The sequence below is a fragment of the Oncorhynchus nerka genome, linkage group LG14 (genome assembly GCF_034236695.1).
Source record: "Oncorhynchus nerka isolate Pitt River linkage group LG14, Oner_Uvic_2.0, whole genome shotgun sequence".
NCBI lineage: Eukaryota > Metazoa > Chordata > Actinopteri > Salmoniformes > Salmonidae > Oncorhynchus > Oncorhynchus nerka.
In genome coordinates this window covers 17578010-17595914 of record NC_088409.1, presented here as the reverse complement: position 1 = coordinate 17595914, position 17905 = coordinate 17578010, and the positions used below count along the sequence as shown (strand labels likewise).

General features: G+C 49.1%; 1 protein-coding gene across 1 annotated transcript in view; it reads left to right on the top strand.

Annotated features, from left to right (window-relative positions):
* Nucleotides 1–17905, top strand: part of LOC115127429 (serine/threonine-protein kinase ULK4-like) — a 97323-nt gene that overhangs the window by 75187 nt on the left and 4231 nt on the right. The window contains exons 11-12 of the mRNA XM_065027171.1: nucleotides 1458–1624; nucleotides 9697–9789. Of these exons, the coding sequence (XP_064883243.1) occupies nucleotides 1458–1624; nucleotides 9697–9789 (260 nt within the window). The remainder of the gene's footprint in view (nucleotides 1–1457; nucleotides 1625–9696; nucleotides 9790–17905) is intronic.

The window sequence follows — 17905 nt, the reverse complement described above, 5'->3', positions numbered from 1 at the left end:
AGTGAGTTGTATTGAGGCCTTGTAAAACACCAGCTTGTACTTTAAAACTCTGTGTGGTGGAGCCATTGGTTCTTTGTTTATGTCCTCTGGCACCAGCTAAAGCCTCTTGTTTGTGTTCCAAATGGCACCCTATTCCCATAGGGCTCTGGTCAAAAGTAGTGCACTATATAGGGAATATGATGCTATTTGGGACACTGCCTTTGTTTGATCCTCTTCATCTTGTGTGTGTTGTGTTTTACTCAGATCTGGTCATCCTTCATGCTGTGTGTGTTGTGTTTTATTCAGGTCTGGTCATCCTTCATGCTGTGTGTGTTGTGTTTTATTCAGGTCTGGTCATCCTTCATGCTGTGTGTGTTGTGTTATATTCAGGTCTGGTCATCCTTCATGCTGTGTGTGTTGTGTTTTATTCAGGTCTGGTCATCCTTCATGCTGTGTGTGTTGTGTTATATTCAGTCTGTCATCCTTCATGTGTGTGTTTTATTCAGGTCTGGTCATCCTTCATGCTGTGTGTGTTGTTTATATTCAGGTCTGGTCATCCTTCATGCTGTGTGTTGTGTTTATTCAGGTCTGGTTCCTTCATGCTGTGTGTGTTGTGTTTTATTCAGGTCTGGTCATCCTTCATGCTGTGTGTGTTGTGTTATATTCAGGTCTGGTCATCCTTCATGCTGTGTGTGTTGTGTTTACTCAGGTCTGGTCATCCTTCATGCTGTGTGTGTTGTGTTTTATTCAGGTCTGGTCATCCTTCATGCTTCAGGTCTGGTCATCCTTCATGCTGTGTGTGTTGTGTTTTATTCAGGTCTGGTCATCCTTCATGCTGTGTGTGTTGTGTTTTATTCAGGTCTGGTCATCCTTCATGCTGTGTGTTGTGTTATATTCAGGTCTGGTCATCCTTCATGCTGTGTGTTGTGTTTTATTCAGGTCTGGTCATCCTTCATGCTGTGTGTGTTGTGTTATATTCAGGTCTGGTCATCCTTCATGCTGTGTGTTGTGTTATATTCAGGTCTGGTCATCCTTCATGCTGTGTGTGTTGTGTTATATTCAGGTCTGGTCATCCTTCATGCTGTGTGTTCATGCATCCTTCATGCTGTGTGTGTTGTGTTTTATTCAGGTCTGGTCATCCTTCATCTGGTCATCCTTCATGCTGTGTGTTGTGTTTTATTCAGGTCTGGTCATCCTTCATGCTGTGTGTGTTGTGTTTTATTCAGGTCTGGTCATCCTTCATGCTGTGTGTGTTGTGTTTTATTCAGGTCTGGTCATCCTTCATGCTGTGTGTGTTGTGTTTTATTCAGGTCTGGTCATCCTTCATGCTGTGTGTGTTGTGTTTTACTCAGGTCTGGTCATCCTTCATGCTGTGTGTGTTGTGTTTTATTCAGGTCTGGTCATCCTTCATGATGTGTGTGTTGTGTTATATTCAGGTCTGGTCATCCTTCATGATGTGTGTGTTGTGTTTTACTCAGGTCTGGTGGAGGTGGTCTGCAGTGTCTTCAGCGAGGCAGCTGGCCTGTACGTGGAGAGAGAGGAGAGGCCTGGGAGAAAGAGTAGCCATGATCTCCTGTTGTCTCTACTGGACACTCTGCACAATGTACTGACCAGCACATCCAGAGTGGTGCGCATTGCACTCCAGGTATGCTAAACGTACAGTATCTAGGGCTGCACAATTACTCCACTTCACATCGGAATCATGTGCAATATCCATATCGCAAGAGATCCATATTGCATGCAATACCTTGAAGCGCCACTCAGCCGCGTGTAACATCGGAATCATGTGCATATCTGTTTTCATCGTTTACTCTGTTTGTCGTCTCTCTCCCTTTCTCTTGGGGCTGCTTCCCACACATACCAAGCCCCGCCCCCTGTCACTCAAGCAGCACAGCTCCTCCTCCTTCCTGTTAGAGTCGTTCTATGTTTGCATGCTGCTCCGTTACCCCGTTCCGCTAGTGGAACCCCTCGATAATGTCCATCATTTATGTCCATTTATGTCCAATAGCTTCTTTTGTTAGGGCGTTTGGTAAACAAATCCAAAAGCGCGATCTGGTCCAGTCGGACGAAACGTTCAAAAAGTTATATTTACAGGTCGAAGAAACTTGTCAAACTAAGTATAGAATCCATTTTTAGGATGTTTTTATCATAAAATTTCAATAATGTTCCAACCGGAGAATTCCATTGTCTGTAGAAAAGCCATGGAACGAGAGCTAACTCTCGTGACCGCGCGTCATAAGGCTGTGACACTCTGCCAGACCACTGACTCAAAGAGCTCTCATCCGGTCCCACTTCACAGTAGAAGCCTCATTCAAGTTTCTAAAGATGGTAGACATCTAGTGGAAGCCTTAGGAAGTGCGTCTTGACCCATATCCCACTGTGTATTCGATAAGGCTGAGTTCAAAAATTACAAACCTCAGATTTCCCACTTCCTGTTTGGAATTTTTCTCAGGTTTTTGCCTGCCATATGAGTTCTGTTATACTCACAGACATCATTCAAACAGTTTTAGAAACTTCAGAGTGTTTTCTATCCAATGCTAATAATAATATGCATATATTAGCATCTGGGACTGAGTAGGAGGCAGTTCACTCTGGGCACGCTATTCATCCAAAAGTGAAAATGCTGCCCCCTATCCCAAAGAAGTTAATATAAATCATTCTATTTCTATGATTCCAACAGTTCACTCAGGGGTTTTGGTGTATATCGCATGTCAAATCGCAATCGCAATATTTGGTAAGAAAATCTTTTTATTTTTGGCCCATATCGAGCAACTCTACCTGTATCCATAATCTCTTTTAGAACAGGCCGGTGAAGGGGAGGTTAAGTGTGTGTGTGTGTGTGTGTGTGTGTGTGTTGTATTTATTAGGGATCCCCATTAGCCAACACTTCTTACAAAAACAAGTAGTGATGAAGTCAATCTCTCCTCCACTTTGAGCCATGAGAGATTGACATGCATATCATTGTTAGCTCCCTATGCATTTTTAAGGGCCAGCCGTGCTGCCCTGTTCTGAGCCAATTGTAATTTTCCTAAGTCCCTCTTTGTGGCACCTGACCACACGACTGAACAGTAGTCCAGGTGCGACAAATCTAGGGCCTGTAGGACCTGCCTTGTTGATAGTTCTGATAAGAAGGCAGAGCAGCACTTTATTATGGACAGACTTCTCCCCATCTTAGCTACTGTTGTATCAATATGTTTTGACCATGACAGTCAACTTGCTCAATTTCCACATGATTAATTACAAGATTTAGTTGAGGTTTAGTGAATGATTTGTCCCAAAAACAATGCTTTTAGTTTTTGAAATATTTAGGATGAACTTATTACTTTCCACCCATTCTGAAACTAACTGCAGCTCTTTGTTAAGTGTTTCAATCATTTCAGTTGCTGTAGTAGCTGACGTGTATAATGTTGCCAGTGGCATGTCATTAGTAAAGAAAGAAAATGTAAGGGGCCTAGACAGCTGCCCTGGGGAATTCCTGATTCTACGTGTCTGTGCGTGTGTGCATGAGTGTGTGTAGGGCACTCAATGTCCACCTATCACATCTAGGTGACTTAGTGAGGAAGTAGCTATATTTTGCAGGTCAGCCACCAGGGGGAGACTCGTCAAGGCCTGTTGACAGACAGAGTATACATCACGAGGCGATGGCTCCATCTGCTGGACGTGCCAGGTCTTGACGGGCTCTCCAGCCAGGACTAATTGGGGCAGATTGGGAATTGGTGAGTAATCAAGGGCTGATTGCTCACCAGCTGTACAAGTCGCATAAAGCTGCCAGAAGGGCAGCACACAAGGGAGAGACTGGGGAAGGAAAGGACTCCTGTATAGTTGGGGACGGTACCAGAGGTAACAGGAGGAAGTTCAGTTTTTGATCCCCACAGGATACAGCAAGACCCGGAGCCCAGAAGACGGTATCCTGGAGATGGTCTCTTGAAGACAACCCCACTGCTGTGTACCCCAAACCGACAGTCGGCAGGGCCAAGAGACCGCAAACCCGTGGAGAGACGGTTGGTGTAGGGCCGACCCGCCACCGACGACCCCAGGTAGACAGAGACCAAAGAGGGTGTTTTGAGTGTGGCGCCCGGGGGCACACTGCCTGGAATTGCCCGGCTCGAGAGGAGTCGATGCCATCAGCAAGCCCCGGAGGCGAGGTGTGTCACGCAGTGAGCTGCGTCACCTCCTGTTGGGCACACCACGAATCAACTGCACCCGTGGTCCCGGTGAAGGTTGACAAACATGACACGGAAGCTCTATTAGACTCCGGAAATATGGTTACCCTCGTAACCACGAGCCTGCTGTACCAGGATACTGAATGTGGCAGGGAGATGTCCATTTCCTGTGTTCACGGGGACACAAAGCGGTATCCAACCGTTTGAGCCAACATCGTGACGCCACAAGGGAACTGCCAGATGATGGTGGGTGCAATAACAGAGTTGCTGGTACCTCTCCTACTGGGACAAGATTGTCCTCTGTTTGCGGCCCTGTGGGGGCACGAGCTGAGGAAGACGGTTAGAGCCGGCCGAAGACGAGAGCGAGGACGACCCATCGCCTGTGCGGCCCGGGAGCAAACGGTTGATCAACCTATATCTACGGGTCCGGAGTCGGAGTGGATGCCGGAACCCAACCCACAGGAGGAAGAGCCCAGCCTCCCCCTCCTCGATTTCGAGGGGCCAGTCGAGACACCCCCTGGGAGCCAACTGAGGGGACAATTCGGGACGGCCCAGTGGGAGGATCCTAACTTGAAAGCCACCGCAGCCCAAGTGATAGCGGTGGATGGACAGCTACTTCCGGAGGTGAGTGACTGGCGATACCCCCATTTCCAAATCAAGAATAACCTTTTGTATCAGGTGTCGCGCCAACAGGGGGAACTTCGAGAGGTTTTGTTGCTGCCCCGACGGTACGTGGGAACTGATCTTCAGCTGGCCCACACCCACCTGTTGGGGGTGCACCTGGGAATGGAGAAGACCCGGGAACGGATCGCCGCACGGTTCCACTGGCCCGGGATGAGGAGGGCCGTGGAAGATTACTGCCGCAGCTGCCCAGAGTGTCAAATGACTGCCCCAAAGGCACACTTCCGAAACTCACTGGTCCCCCTACCGATCATCGGGGTGCCCTTTGAACGCATCGCCATGGACATAGTGGGACCCCTGGTAAAAACAGCACGAGGACACCGGTACATCCTGGTAATAGTGGACTATGACACCCGTTATCCTGAGGCTATTCCCCTACGGGCGGTATCCAAGGGAATCGCCCGGTAGCTGTTCCACCTCTTTAGCTGGGTGGGCATCCCGAACGGGATCCTGACAGACCAAGGTACTGAGTTTATGTCCCGCCTAATGAAAGATTTGTGTGCTCTCCTGCAGATCAAGCGGATCCGGACCGCCGTCTTCCACCCGCAGACGGATGGGCTCGTTGAGCGGTTCAATTAAAACGCTCAAAGAAATACTGCGGAAGGTCATCGAGCAGGACGGGAAGAACTGGGACCAGCTACTACCCCACCTAATGTTCTCAATCCGAGAAGTACCCCAGTACACTGGATTTTCCCCTTTCGAACTCCTCTACGGGAGGAGGCCGCGAGGCCTACTGGACCTTGCCAAGGAGGTGTGGGAACCCCAACTGACCCCCTTACGCAGCGTGGTAGAGCACGTGGAGACAATGAGGGAGCGGATGACAGCCATATGGCCAGTCGTGAGGGAACATATGGAGAAGGCCCAATGCGGCCAAACCCAGGTCTACAATCAGAGAGTCCAGCCCTGAGAATTCCAGGTGGGAGACAGGGTATTGGTGTTAATCCCCACGGTCGAAAGTAAGTTCCTGGCAACATGGCACGGGCCATACGAGGTGATCGAGAAGCTGGGACCTGTCAATTGCCGCGTACGGCAGCCGGGGATGCGGAAGCCCCAACAGATTTACCACGTGAACCTGTTGAAGAAGTGGCACGAGAGGACAGCCTTGCCGTGTTATGGTCGAGACCCAGGACGCCAACGGTACCAGTGGTGGACCCGAGCAATGAGGACCCCGACCCGGCCCAGAAGCAAGAGCTCAGGGAGCTCGTCGATCGGAACATGGCTGTGTTCTCCGAGAAGCCAGGCCGCACGACCCTCATTGAACACCACATCTGTACCCGGACCAGGGAAACGGTATGAAAGAGGCCATATCGGATTCTGGAGGCCCTAAGGAAGGCCGTTTAAAAGGAAGCGGAGGCTATGCTGAGGATGGGGGTCGTTGAAGAGTCTCACAGTGCATGTTGCAGCCCCATCGTGTTGGTGCCCAAACCGGACGGTAGCCTGCGCTTCTGTAATGAATTCCCGGGGTGTGAACGACATAAGCTTGCTCGACACCTACCCCATGCCGAGGGTGGACGAGCTCATAGACCGATTGAGAAAGGCCCGGTACATCCGCATCCTTGACCTGACCAAAGCATATTGGCAGGTATCATTGGCAGCCTGGGGTTATCCCCAACTTTGCGGCTATAGCTTCCCTCATCACCGATCTAACCAGGTCCCGCCTCCTGAAAACAGTGAAATGGACAGACGAGACAGAAGTGGCGTTCAGCCGCCTGAAATAAGCGCTGGTCTCCCATCCGATTCTCGTAACGGCCGATTTCCAGGTGCCGATGGGGAGGAGCACCCCATCATGTACATCAGCCGAAAGCTGATACCTAGAGAAAATAAGTACTCTATTGTTGAGAAAGAGTGTCTAGCGGTGAAGTGGGCACTAGACACTCTCAAGTATTACCTGTAAGGTACCCACTTCACCCTGGTCACGGACCATGCTCCCCTGGTCTGGATGGCCAGGGGGAAAGGACTCAAACGATCAGGTCACCAGGTGGTTCTTGTCCCTTCAACGCTTCTCTTTTTCTGTTGTGCACAAGTCAGGGGCGAAGCATGGAAACGCGGATGACCTATCGAGAAGGGAGACATACGTCGCACTGATGACAGAGCTAAGGGGGGGCTGGACGTGCCAGGTCTCGACGGGCTCTCCGGCAAGGACTACTTGGGGCTGATTGGGGATTGGTGAGGAATCAAGGGCTGATTGCTCACCACCTGTACAAGTCACATAAAGTTGCCAGAAGGGCAGCACACAAGGGAGGGACTGGGGAAGGAAAGGACTCCCGTATAGTTGGGGACGGTACCAGAGGTAACAGGAGGGAGTTCAGTTTTTTACATTTTGTCAATGTAAATTGTCCGGTGGCGATTTTAGGAGTTGTTCAGCAGTCTTATGGTTTGGAGGTAGAAGCTGTTGAGGAGTCTTTTGGTCCTAGCAAAGCACCCCCACACCATCACACCTCATCACCGTGCTTCACAGTGTCTCTGAATGTCCTTGAGTGGCCCAGCCAGAGCCCGGACTTAAACCTGATCAAACATCTCTGGAGAGACCAAAAAAATAACTGTGCAGCGACGCTCTCCTTCCTAACCTGACAGAGCTTGAGAGGATCTGCAGAGAAGAATGGGATAAACTCCCCAAATACAGTTGTGCCAAGCTTGTAGCGTCATACCCAAGAAGACTTGAGGTGCTTCAACAAATACTGAGTAAAAGGTCTGAATACTTATGTAAATGTGATATTTCTGTTTAATTTTTATTTTATACATTTGATAAAAACCTGTTTTTGCTTCGTCATTATGGGGCATTGTGTGTAGATTGAGGAGGGGAAAACAACTATTTAATGCTGTAACGTAGCAAAATGTTGAAAAAGTCAAGAGGTCTGAATGCTTTCTGAATGCACTGTATTTGATATATTTGCCTCTTCTCAACTTCCAGTAGGATGAGCAGTAAGAAGCAAATATATCCCATTGAAGTTCATCTTTTAGACACTAAGGATTCACAAGGTCCCCCACCCGAGGGACACTCCATTGTCTCCCACTGGCCCTCATTAGCTTTAGTTGTCCTCTACAGAGCCTTCCTCCACTTCCTGATATACATATTTATGCAGCCTGGACATTGGGAGAACAGAGGAGACGAGAGGAGAGGGGAATGACATAATGGAAATCAATTCTCTCACTGGAATGAAAAAATGCAAAGCTCATTAAAAGGGCTTCTGCACAAACCAAATTCATTTAGGTAATAATGATAAGGAAGGAAGAATATGTGGCCAGTGTCGTCTTCAAGTTGTCTCGCTCTCTCTCTCTCTCTCTCTCTCTCTGATTCACTCAGAATTAATATTTTAAATGGATGAGGAAGTTAATCGAGAAAGTTCTACATGCTTCACAATTAAGCAAAAGAAGAAGAGCTGAAAAAATAGCATGGAATAATAATCACATTAACTGCAGAGAGCCAATCTTCCTTCCCAAAGTTTTGTGCTGACCGAAAAACCTGCTTAAAATAAGCCAGCAGTCCCTCAGAAGGAAAGAGAGAGAGAGAGAGCAGGGAGAGGAGAGGAGGGAGAGGACAGAGGGGAAAGGAGAGGAGGGAGAGAGAGAAAAGGAGGGAGAGGAGAGGGAGGGGTTGAGAAACCAGAAGAGAACCAGATGGAGAGTGTCTTTCAGTCTAACCCAACCAACCAGCAGTCTTATTTTGATTTGTTCTACATCTATTTCCATCCACCAAAGGGAACAGCCAGTTTGTCATAGAAATTAAATCTACCTCCCAGGAGGTGACTGCTGTTAAGGCCAGTCATTTGTTTTAAAGGAGATTTGAAGATTTGAATATGTTAAGGGTGAGACTAGTGGTGCTACAGCTGTCCAACAGGACTAGTAATACTGTTCTACTGTACTAACCTAAACAACACTGCTACAGCTGTCCAACAGGACTAGTAATACTGTTCTACTGTACTAACCTAAACAACACTGCTACAGCTGTCCAACAGGACTAGTAATACTGTTCTACTGTACTAACCTAAACAACACTGCTACAGCTGTCCAACAGGACTAGTAATACTGTTCTACTGTACTAACCTAAACAACACTGCTACAGCTGTCCAACAGGACTAGTAATACTGTTCTACTGTACTAACCTAAACAACACTGTTACAGCTGTCCAACAGGACTAGTAATACTGTTCTACTGTACTAACCTAAACAACACTGTTACAGCTGTCCAACAGGACTAGTAATACTGTTCTACTGTACTAACCTAAACAACACTGTTACAGCTGTCCAACAGGACTAGTAATACTGTTCTACTGTACTAACCTAAACAACACTGTTACAGCTGTCCAACAGGACTAGTAATACTGTTCTACTGTACTAACCTAAACAACACTGTTACAGCTGTTCAACAGGACTAGTAATACTGTTCTACTGTACTAACCTAAACAACACTGTTACAGCTGTCCAACAGGACTAGTAATACTGTTCTACTGTACTAACCTAAACAACACTGTTACAGCTGTTCAACAGGACTAGTAATACTGTTCTACTGTACTAACCTAAACAACACTGTTACAGCTGTCCAACAGGACTAGTAATACTTTTCTACCCAGGACAAGACTTGCACTTGGTTCATATCAGACCTCAGCCAATATTTAGCAGATGTGATGAAACCTAGCTTAACACAGTGTTGCCTGTGTGTGCCTGTCCGCCTGTGTGTCTGTCCGTCTGTCTGCCTGTTTGTCTGTCTCAACACCCTTCACTCATCTCTCTGTTTTACCTCTTTCCTACAGTATCGATTTATCATTTTCTTTACTGCTGAGACAAAAACAATAACCTAGTGTTGTCAATCAACAGTTCTGATCTGAAGGCAGTCAACTGATCTCTCTCTCTCTCTGTGTGCTTGCGTGCTACAGGGAGCTGAGTCCCAGGGAGAGACCCAGGCTGCAGAGGACCTCCTGCTCATCAACAAACCTCTGACACAACTCACATCCCTGCTCATTCAGATGGTAAGACATGGTGTCTGTCTGTTTGTACCTGTCTGTCTGTCTGTCTGTCTGTCTGTCTGTCTGTACCTGTCTGTCTGTTTGTACCTGTCTGCCTGTTAGTACTGTATGTGTGATTATTACAGTTTAAAAAACAGTGCAGTGTATTTATATAGGATATCCAAAAATACTTGATATAAGTTGTTTGAAAAGTGCTGGAGCCCTCAGACCAAGGAGTTTGGAAGAGTGCTAGCCACTGCCAGGTAAATGCTGGTTCATCTTTGCCAATATTATTCAACATGACGCAAATATGTTAGGAAAAAGTAATGATCCATTCCCAGTGTGTAACAGCGTTCTTCGTTTGTAGAAAGAGATTCGGACCGAAATGCAGCGTGTAGGTTACTCATGACATTAATGAAAGAATACGTACATGAAATAACTCAATATCATACAAAGCAAAACAACAAACGGAACGTGAAACTAATTACAGCCTATCTGGTGACTACAACACAGAGACAGGACAAACACCCACAAAATACGACGCGAACTCAGGCTACCTAAATACGGTTCCCAATCAGAGACAACGATAAGCAGCTGACTCCAATTGAGAATCGCCTCAGGCAGCCAAGCCTAACTAGACACACCCCTAATTTACATTTACATTTAAGTCATTTAGCAGACGCTCTTATCCAGAGCGACTTACAAATTGGTGCGTTCACCTTATGACATCCAGTGGAACAGCCACTTTACAATAGTGCATCTAAATCTTTTAAGGGGGGGTGAGAAGGATTACTTTATCCTATCCTAGGTATTCCTTAAAGAGGTGGGGTTTCAGGTGTCTCCGGAAGGTGGTGATTGACTCCGCTGTCCTGGCGTCGTGAGGGAGTTTGTTCCACCATTGGGGGGCCAGAGCAGCGAACAGTTTTGACTGGGCTGAGCGGGAACTGTACTTCCTCAGTGGTAGGGAGGCGAGCAGGCCAGAGGTGGATGAACGCAGTGCCCTTGTTTGGGTGTAGGGCCTGATCAGAGCCTGGAGGTACACAATCCCAATTACTACAAACCCCAATACGAAACACAACATATAAACCCATGTCACACCCTGGCTTACCCAAACATATACCAAAAACACAAAATATAATGACCAAGGCATGACAGAACCCCCCCCCCCCTAAGGTGCGGACTCCGGGACGCACCTCAAGAACCCCCCTCCCTATGCTCTTGAGGTGCGTCCCGGAGTCCGCACCTTAGGGGGGGTTCTGTCATGCCTTGGTCATTATATTTTGTGTTTTTGGTATATGTTTGGGTAAGCCAGGGTGTGACATGGGTTTATATGTTGTGTTTCGTATTGGGGTTTGTAGTAATTGGGATTGTGTACCTGTCCATGGCGTCTGTCCATGGTGGCGGTTCTGGCTCGGGACGTGGACCCCACTCCATGAATGTCCTAGTTCCTCCCCTTCGCGTCCTGGGATAATCCGCCTTCTCCGCCGACCATGGCCTAATAGTCCTCACCCTGATCCCCACATAACTGAGGGGCAGCTCGGGACAGAGGGGCAGCTCGGGACCGAGGGGCAGCTCGGGACCGAGGGGCAGCTCGGGACAGAGGGGCAGCTCGGGACAGAGGGGCAGCTCGGGACAGAGGGGCATCTCGGGACAGAGGGGCAGCTCGGGACTGAGGGGCAGCTCGGGACTGAGGGCAGCCGGGACTGGGGGCAGCCCGGGACTGAGGGGCAGCTCGGGACAGAGGGGAAGCTCAGGACAGAGGGGATCTCAGGACAGAGGGGCGCTCGGGACAGAGGCAGCCCGGGACTGAGGAAGCCCAGGACTGAGGGGAAGCCCAGTACTGAGAGGATGCCCAGTACTGAGAGGACGCCCAGTACTGAGAGGACACCTAGTACTGAGATGAAGCTCAGACAGGTAGTAGGCTCCGGTAACTCCTGGCTGGCTGGCGGATCTAGCTGCTCTATGCAGACTGACAGCTCTGACTGCTCCATGCAGGCTGACAGCTCTCTGCAGACTGGCAGATCCTGGCTGACTGGCACTTCTGGCGGATCCTGGCAGACTGGCACCTCTGGCGGATCCTGGCAGACTGGCACCTCTGGCGGATCCTGGCAGACTGGCACCTCTGGCGGATCCTGGCAGACTGGCACCTCTGGCGGATCCTGGCAGACTGGCACCTCTGGCGGATCCTGGCAGACTGGCACCTCTGGCGGATCCTGGCAGACTGGCACCTCTGGCGGATCCTGGCAGACTGGCACCTCTGGCGGATCCTGGCAGACTGGCACCTCTGGCGGATCCTGGCAGACTGGCACTTCTGGCGGATCCTGGCAGACTGGCACTTCTGGCGGATCCTGGCAGACTGGCACTTCTGGCGGATCCTGGCAAACTGACGACGCTGGGCAGACTGGCGACGCTGGACAGACTGGCGACGCTGGGCAGACTGGCGACTCTGGGCAGACTGGCGGCGCTGGGCTGACTGGCGGCACTGGGCTGACTGGGAGCACTGGCGGCGCTGGGCAGACTGACAGCTCTGGCTGCTTCATGCAGACTGACAGCACTTGGCAGACTGACAGATCTCTGCAGACTGGCAGCTCAGGCTGCTCCGAACAGGCAGGAGGCTCCGGCAGCGCAGGAGAGGATACAGGCTCTGGCTGCGCTGAACAGGCGGGAGACTCCAGCAGCGTAGGAGGGAAGGAAGGCTGTGGCTGTGCTGAACAGGCGAGGCGCACTGAAGGCCTGGTGCGTGGTGCTGGAACTGGTGGTATTTGATCGAGGACACGCACAGGAAGCCTGGTGCGGGGAGCTGCTACCGGAGGACTGTTGTGTGGAGGTGGCTCTGGATAGACCGGACCGTGCAGGCGCACTGGAGCTCTTGAGCACCGAGCCTGCCCAAGCTTACCTGGCTCGATGCCCACTCTAGCCCGGCCAATAGGAAGAGCTGGTATGTGACGCAGCTGGCTCTGCACCGCACTGGAAACACCGTGCGCTCCATAGCATAACACGGTGCCTGCCCGGTCTCTCTAGCCCAACGGTGAGCACAGGGAGTATGCGCAGGTTTCCTACCTGGCATAACTATTCTCCCTTCTAGCCCCCCCCCCAATACATTTTTTGGGGTGACTTTCCGGTTTCCAACCGCGTCGCCGTGCTGCTTCCTCATACCTGCACCTCTCCGCTTTAGCTGCTTCTATTTCCTCCTTGGGATGGCGATATTCTCCCGGCTGCGCCCAGGGTCCTTTACCGTCTAATTCCTCCTCCCGTGTCCAAATCTCCAAATCGTGCAGTCTCTCCCACTGCAACTGTTCTTCCCGATTAACAGGGAGAGTAGGCTCAGGTCTGACTCCTGACTCAGCCACTCTCTCTCTGCGCTTTCCTCCGTTACTTTCCGTTTTCGCTCTGTATAGCCGTGCTTTCCTTCTCGAATCCATACGTCTATAGCCCTCCTCGCATTGCTGTAGGGAATCCCAGGCGGGCTCCTGCACTCGCTCTGGGTCGTCCGCCCACCTGTCGATTTCTTCCCATGTAGTATACTCCATACTTCTGCTGTCCATAACGTCGTCCTTTAGCTCCTGCCAGTTCACACGCTGCTCGGTCCGTGAGTGGTGGGTGTTTCTGTAACAGCGTTCTTCGTTTGTAGAAAGAGATTCGGACCGAAATGCAGCGTGTAGGTTACTCATGACATTAATGAAAGAATACGTACATGAAATAACTCAATATCATACAAAGCAAAACAACAAACGGAACGTGAAACTAATTACAGCCTATCTGGTGACTACAACACAGAGACAGGACAAACACCCACAAAATACGACGCGAACTCAGGCTACCTAAATACGGTTCCCAATCATTTACATTTACATTTAAGTCATTTAGCAGACGCTCTTATCCAGAGCGACTTACAAATTGGAGACAACGATAAGCAGCTGACTCCAATTGAGAATCACCTCAGGCAGCCAAGCCTAACTAGACACACCCCTAATCAACACAATCCCAATTACTACAAACCCCAATACGAAACACAACATATAAACCCATGTCACACCCTGGCTTACCCAAACATATACCAAAAACACAAAATATAATGACCAAGGCGTGACACAGTGTATTTTTGATGTGATTTACCCATTTCCATTCTAATATAGTGTAGCTAGTCTTATGATAAAACATCAAATAGTCAGCTTGAAATAATTCATTTGAAACAATACTAAATAATATTTTCATCGTCAGTCATGCCTTTTGACCAAGCCCCTGAAAACTTGACCTGTTGCTGATACAACATCATAAACTGAGTGGATTCTGAACGCATCATCAATAATGGACGACCCATTGTGGTTTAATGGTTTCTGCTGGTTCTGTGATATGAGAATCTATAGAAATAGATTTATGAATAATGATGACAGCGTCTTGAGATAGATGGCTCCTGCGTTTTAAAATGAAGAGTTGAGGTTATTGGGTAGATACTGCGTTACATACTTCATTTTATTATTAGCCCCATCATTCCACTGTGAAATAGGCTTAAAATAAAAAGCATTTGGGATTTCCGCCGGCCTTCGTATTTCTCAAAAGTATTTCTCATTCACGGCTAACTTTGTCCTTGAGGTTAGGAGAAGGTAACTCACCTTCATAAAGTACCAGGGGCTTGAATGATTGACAACTTCCAGTGGACAAGTTGTATCTGTTGCACATGGTAGCGCCACACTCCTACACAGTACACACACATAGCAAAGCAAAGAGTACACACACACACACCATATTGCCTCCCCCCTAGAGTACCTCTGGTCCACCATACTCTCAGTTGGTATTTCTGAGTGAGTGAACTGAGTGAACACACACACATAGGAACACTCTGCAAGCCTCCCCTCTGGCCATGTAAATCACACAGATGGCATAGGAGAACAGACCCACTGGGAGGGCCTTTTAAACGCTTTATGCCAGCACGCCCCGTGGTGCTGCATGGAACCCACTCTGTGTTTACCCCTGGCCACAGACACGCAGACAGCCTGTACCCAGACCCAGGATTCATCCACCTCCACAGCCCCAGTCTCAGCCCCAGCCAAGCTGTCCCTCTGAGCCGTAGGGGAGTGACTCAATCTACCAGCCCCACCCACCTCACTACCACCACCACCACCACTCAGTACACCAGCAGCCCAGACTGCTAGCCTTGTGTCAACATATTTCTGCATAAAAACAGTGAGCTGAGAGCATGACAATGTGCCTGTCTGGAAGTCAGCGACCTGCAGTTGAACCACACTCAACCTCTGTCTGAATAGGCTTCTGTTTGACTGGGGCTTTGTTTGAGTGTGTGTAAATTAATACATTTGTTATGGGGAGGGGGAGGGGGGGGGGGCTGAACAGAGTGTGTCACAACAGGGTCTGAAACACAAACCTGCTCTCTCGGTGACCTCCACTTGTGGTCTGTCACAAACAGATTGCACACTAAAAACAGCCATGTCTCTAATCAGTGTTATACTGCTGATATAACCCTGACTCTTTTTACAGCGATAGCAAAGGATTTTATGGGAAATTATGCAAATACATACAATTTAGCATGAGCTCCCAAACTCTGTGCCTGATAATATGCAATTTTACAGCGACTGTAAATTAACATTTGCTCCGCATGTTGAAGAATGTTTATGAATATATCTAGCCCTTCACCAGCACAGTGCATCAAGAAGACGTATGTGTTTTGAGGCAGAGAGAGGCCTTATTGAACACATGTTAAATACAGACTTCAACAACACAGGCAGGTGTCCTAGTAAATACACCTCAGGATCCCTCTCAATGTTACTTACTGACAAAGAATTAGAGTATGCCTGGGAGAGTTTGTGTGTGTTTGTGTCTGTGCGTGTGTGAGTGAGTTAATGAATACATTTGTTTAGGGCAGGGGAAGTATGTTATGTCATGATGGGGTCAGTACGCTGAGAGCAGCAGCAGCACTCTGAGGGCAGCAGCAGCACTCTGAGGGCAGCAGCAGCACTCTGAGGGCAGCAGCAGCACTCTGAGGGCAGCAGCAGCACTCTGAGGGCAGCAGCAGCACTCTGAGGGCAGCAGCACTCTGAGGGCAGCAGCAGCACTCTGAGGGCAGCAGCAGCACTCTGAGGGCAGCAGCAGCACTCTGAGGGCAGCAGCAGCACTCTGAGGGCAGCATTAGAGGGCAGCACTGCCACACGTCAGTCCACTAGTTGCTCCCCTCTCCTCTTTCAGCCCACTTTAATAGCTTTGATTTCATGCATTGGATTCATTGCATGTTATTTCTTATCCTTCTTTAGATGCATCTACTACCACTGTTGAGTAAACAGGATATTGATGTAAAGCCTGCTGAGCAGGTGTTAACTCTTGTCTGTTTTGACTTAGTATTGGCATCTGAACAATACTATCAGCACAGGACTGCACAGTGAGACTAAAGAGCCTTTCAGTGGTGGGTTTGGCTTGAGCAGGGAGTTTAGAATGCCGGGCCTTTTGGGATAGACCTGGGGGCGGGCTCTTTCTGGATCATTGTTTGGGATTTCGGCATTTGGCTCGTGCTGAGTGGCGGCCGACGTACAAAAGAGGGGCAGGATTAGGCCCTCTCTGCGCCCCTGGCCCCTTAGCCCCATGGGACTGGGGAAGAGGAGAAGAGGGCAGCAACGAATCAGCGGTGAAAGGAGCCTAAACCCCAGTGATTACGCCCCTAGCTTTTAGCTTTTACTGAAATAGAGGACTGGGTGGGGACTGGAGGGAGAAGCCCTGAGCTGAGCTCAGTTTCATTACTAGGTCACAGTGATGTGATGGGTTCCTATAGAAGGTCCATTGCTTATAACCCAAAGTGTGTCTCTCTCTCACTCGCTGATGAAGCTTCAAAGCCCCCTACCCTAGCCCCCTAGCCTAGCCCCTTAGCCTAGCCCACTAGCCCCCTAGCCTAGCCCCCTAGCCTAGCCCGCTAGTATAGCTCCCTAGGCTCCTAGCCTAGCTCCCTAGTCTAACCCCCTAGCCTCTAATGTCCACAGCAGGCACACATCAGGGCAGGGCCACTATACCTAACCTAGCTCCCTAGCCTCTAATGTCTACGGCAGGCACTCTCATCAGGACCACTATACCTAGCCCCCGAGCCTTAGGCTCGCTCCCTAGCTTAGCCTCCTAGCCTAGCTCCCTAGTCTAACCCCTTAGCCTCTAATGTCCACAGCAGGCACTCATCGGGGCAGGGCCACTATACCTAACTATACCTAGCCTCCTAGCCTCTAATGTCAACAGGAGACACTCTCATTAGGGCAGGGCCACTATACCTAGCCTGGTCCCACATCTGTTTGTTTTATATAGCCAACTCATATGTTTGTTATTGCCAAATAATGATCATAGGAGTTCGCTATACAGCACAACCAGACATGAAAGCAGGCTACTATTACCCCTAGTTGCACAGAGAGTCCTCCCATGGATGGTTCATCAGTCAGTCAGCACTGTTTGACACAGAAATATAGAAATGGAACAGAAACTATGGAACTGCCTATCACAGTAACCCCCCCATATGTACCTTCAGCACAGACCTCAGGATACATTCTAAATCTCCTTCCGAGACGTCATCATGGCTCTTATTCAGCACCAATATGGGCTGAGCTGTCCATGGAATAGCAGCATGGCAAAGGGAGTGTCCCAAATGGATTCCTATTCCCTTTATAGTGCACTACTTTTGACCAGGCCCTATATAAGGAATGGCGTGCCATTTGGGACGGAGACACTCATTACAGAGTATGAAGAAGTGGAATGGAAGAGGGAAGGGAAGACGAGACAGCTGAGTTAATGGAGATTTCTCCCACTGATTGATATGTCACTCATCGCTGCCATGGCAGCCTGTCACTATCAGTGGTATTTGACACCTGGCAACATGAAGAGAAGGGAAATACAGAGATGATGATGACAGGGAAATGGTGAAGGAACCAAATCCAGTTTGAGACCAGATTGAACCAAAGAATAAAGTGAAAATTAAAGCGGCATGTTTATCACCTCTTGGAATGGTTCTTTTCTAGACTGACAAGGCTGTAGTTAGCATGCTAGTGGCTAGGCTGTAGTTAGTCTGCTAGTGGCTAGGCTGTCGTTAGCCTGCTAGTGGCTAGGTTGTTGTTAGCCTGCTGGTGGCTAGGCTGTTTTTAGCCTGCTAGTGGCTAGGCTGTCG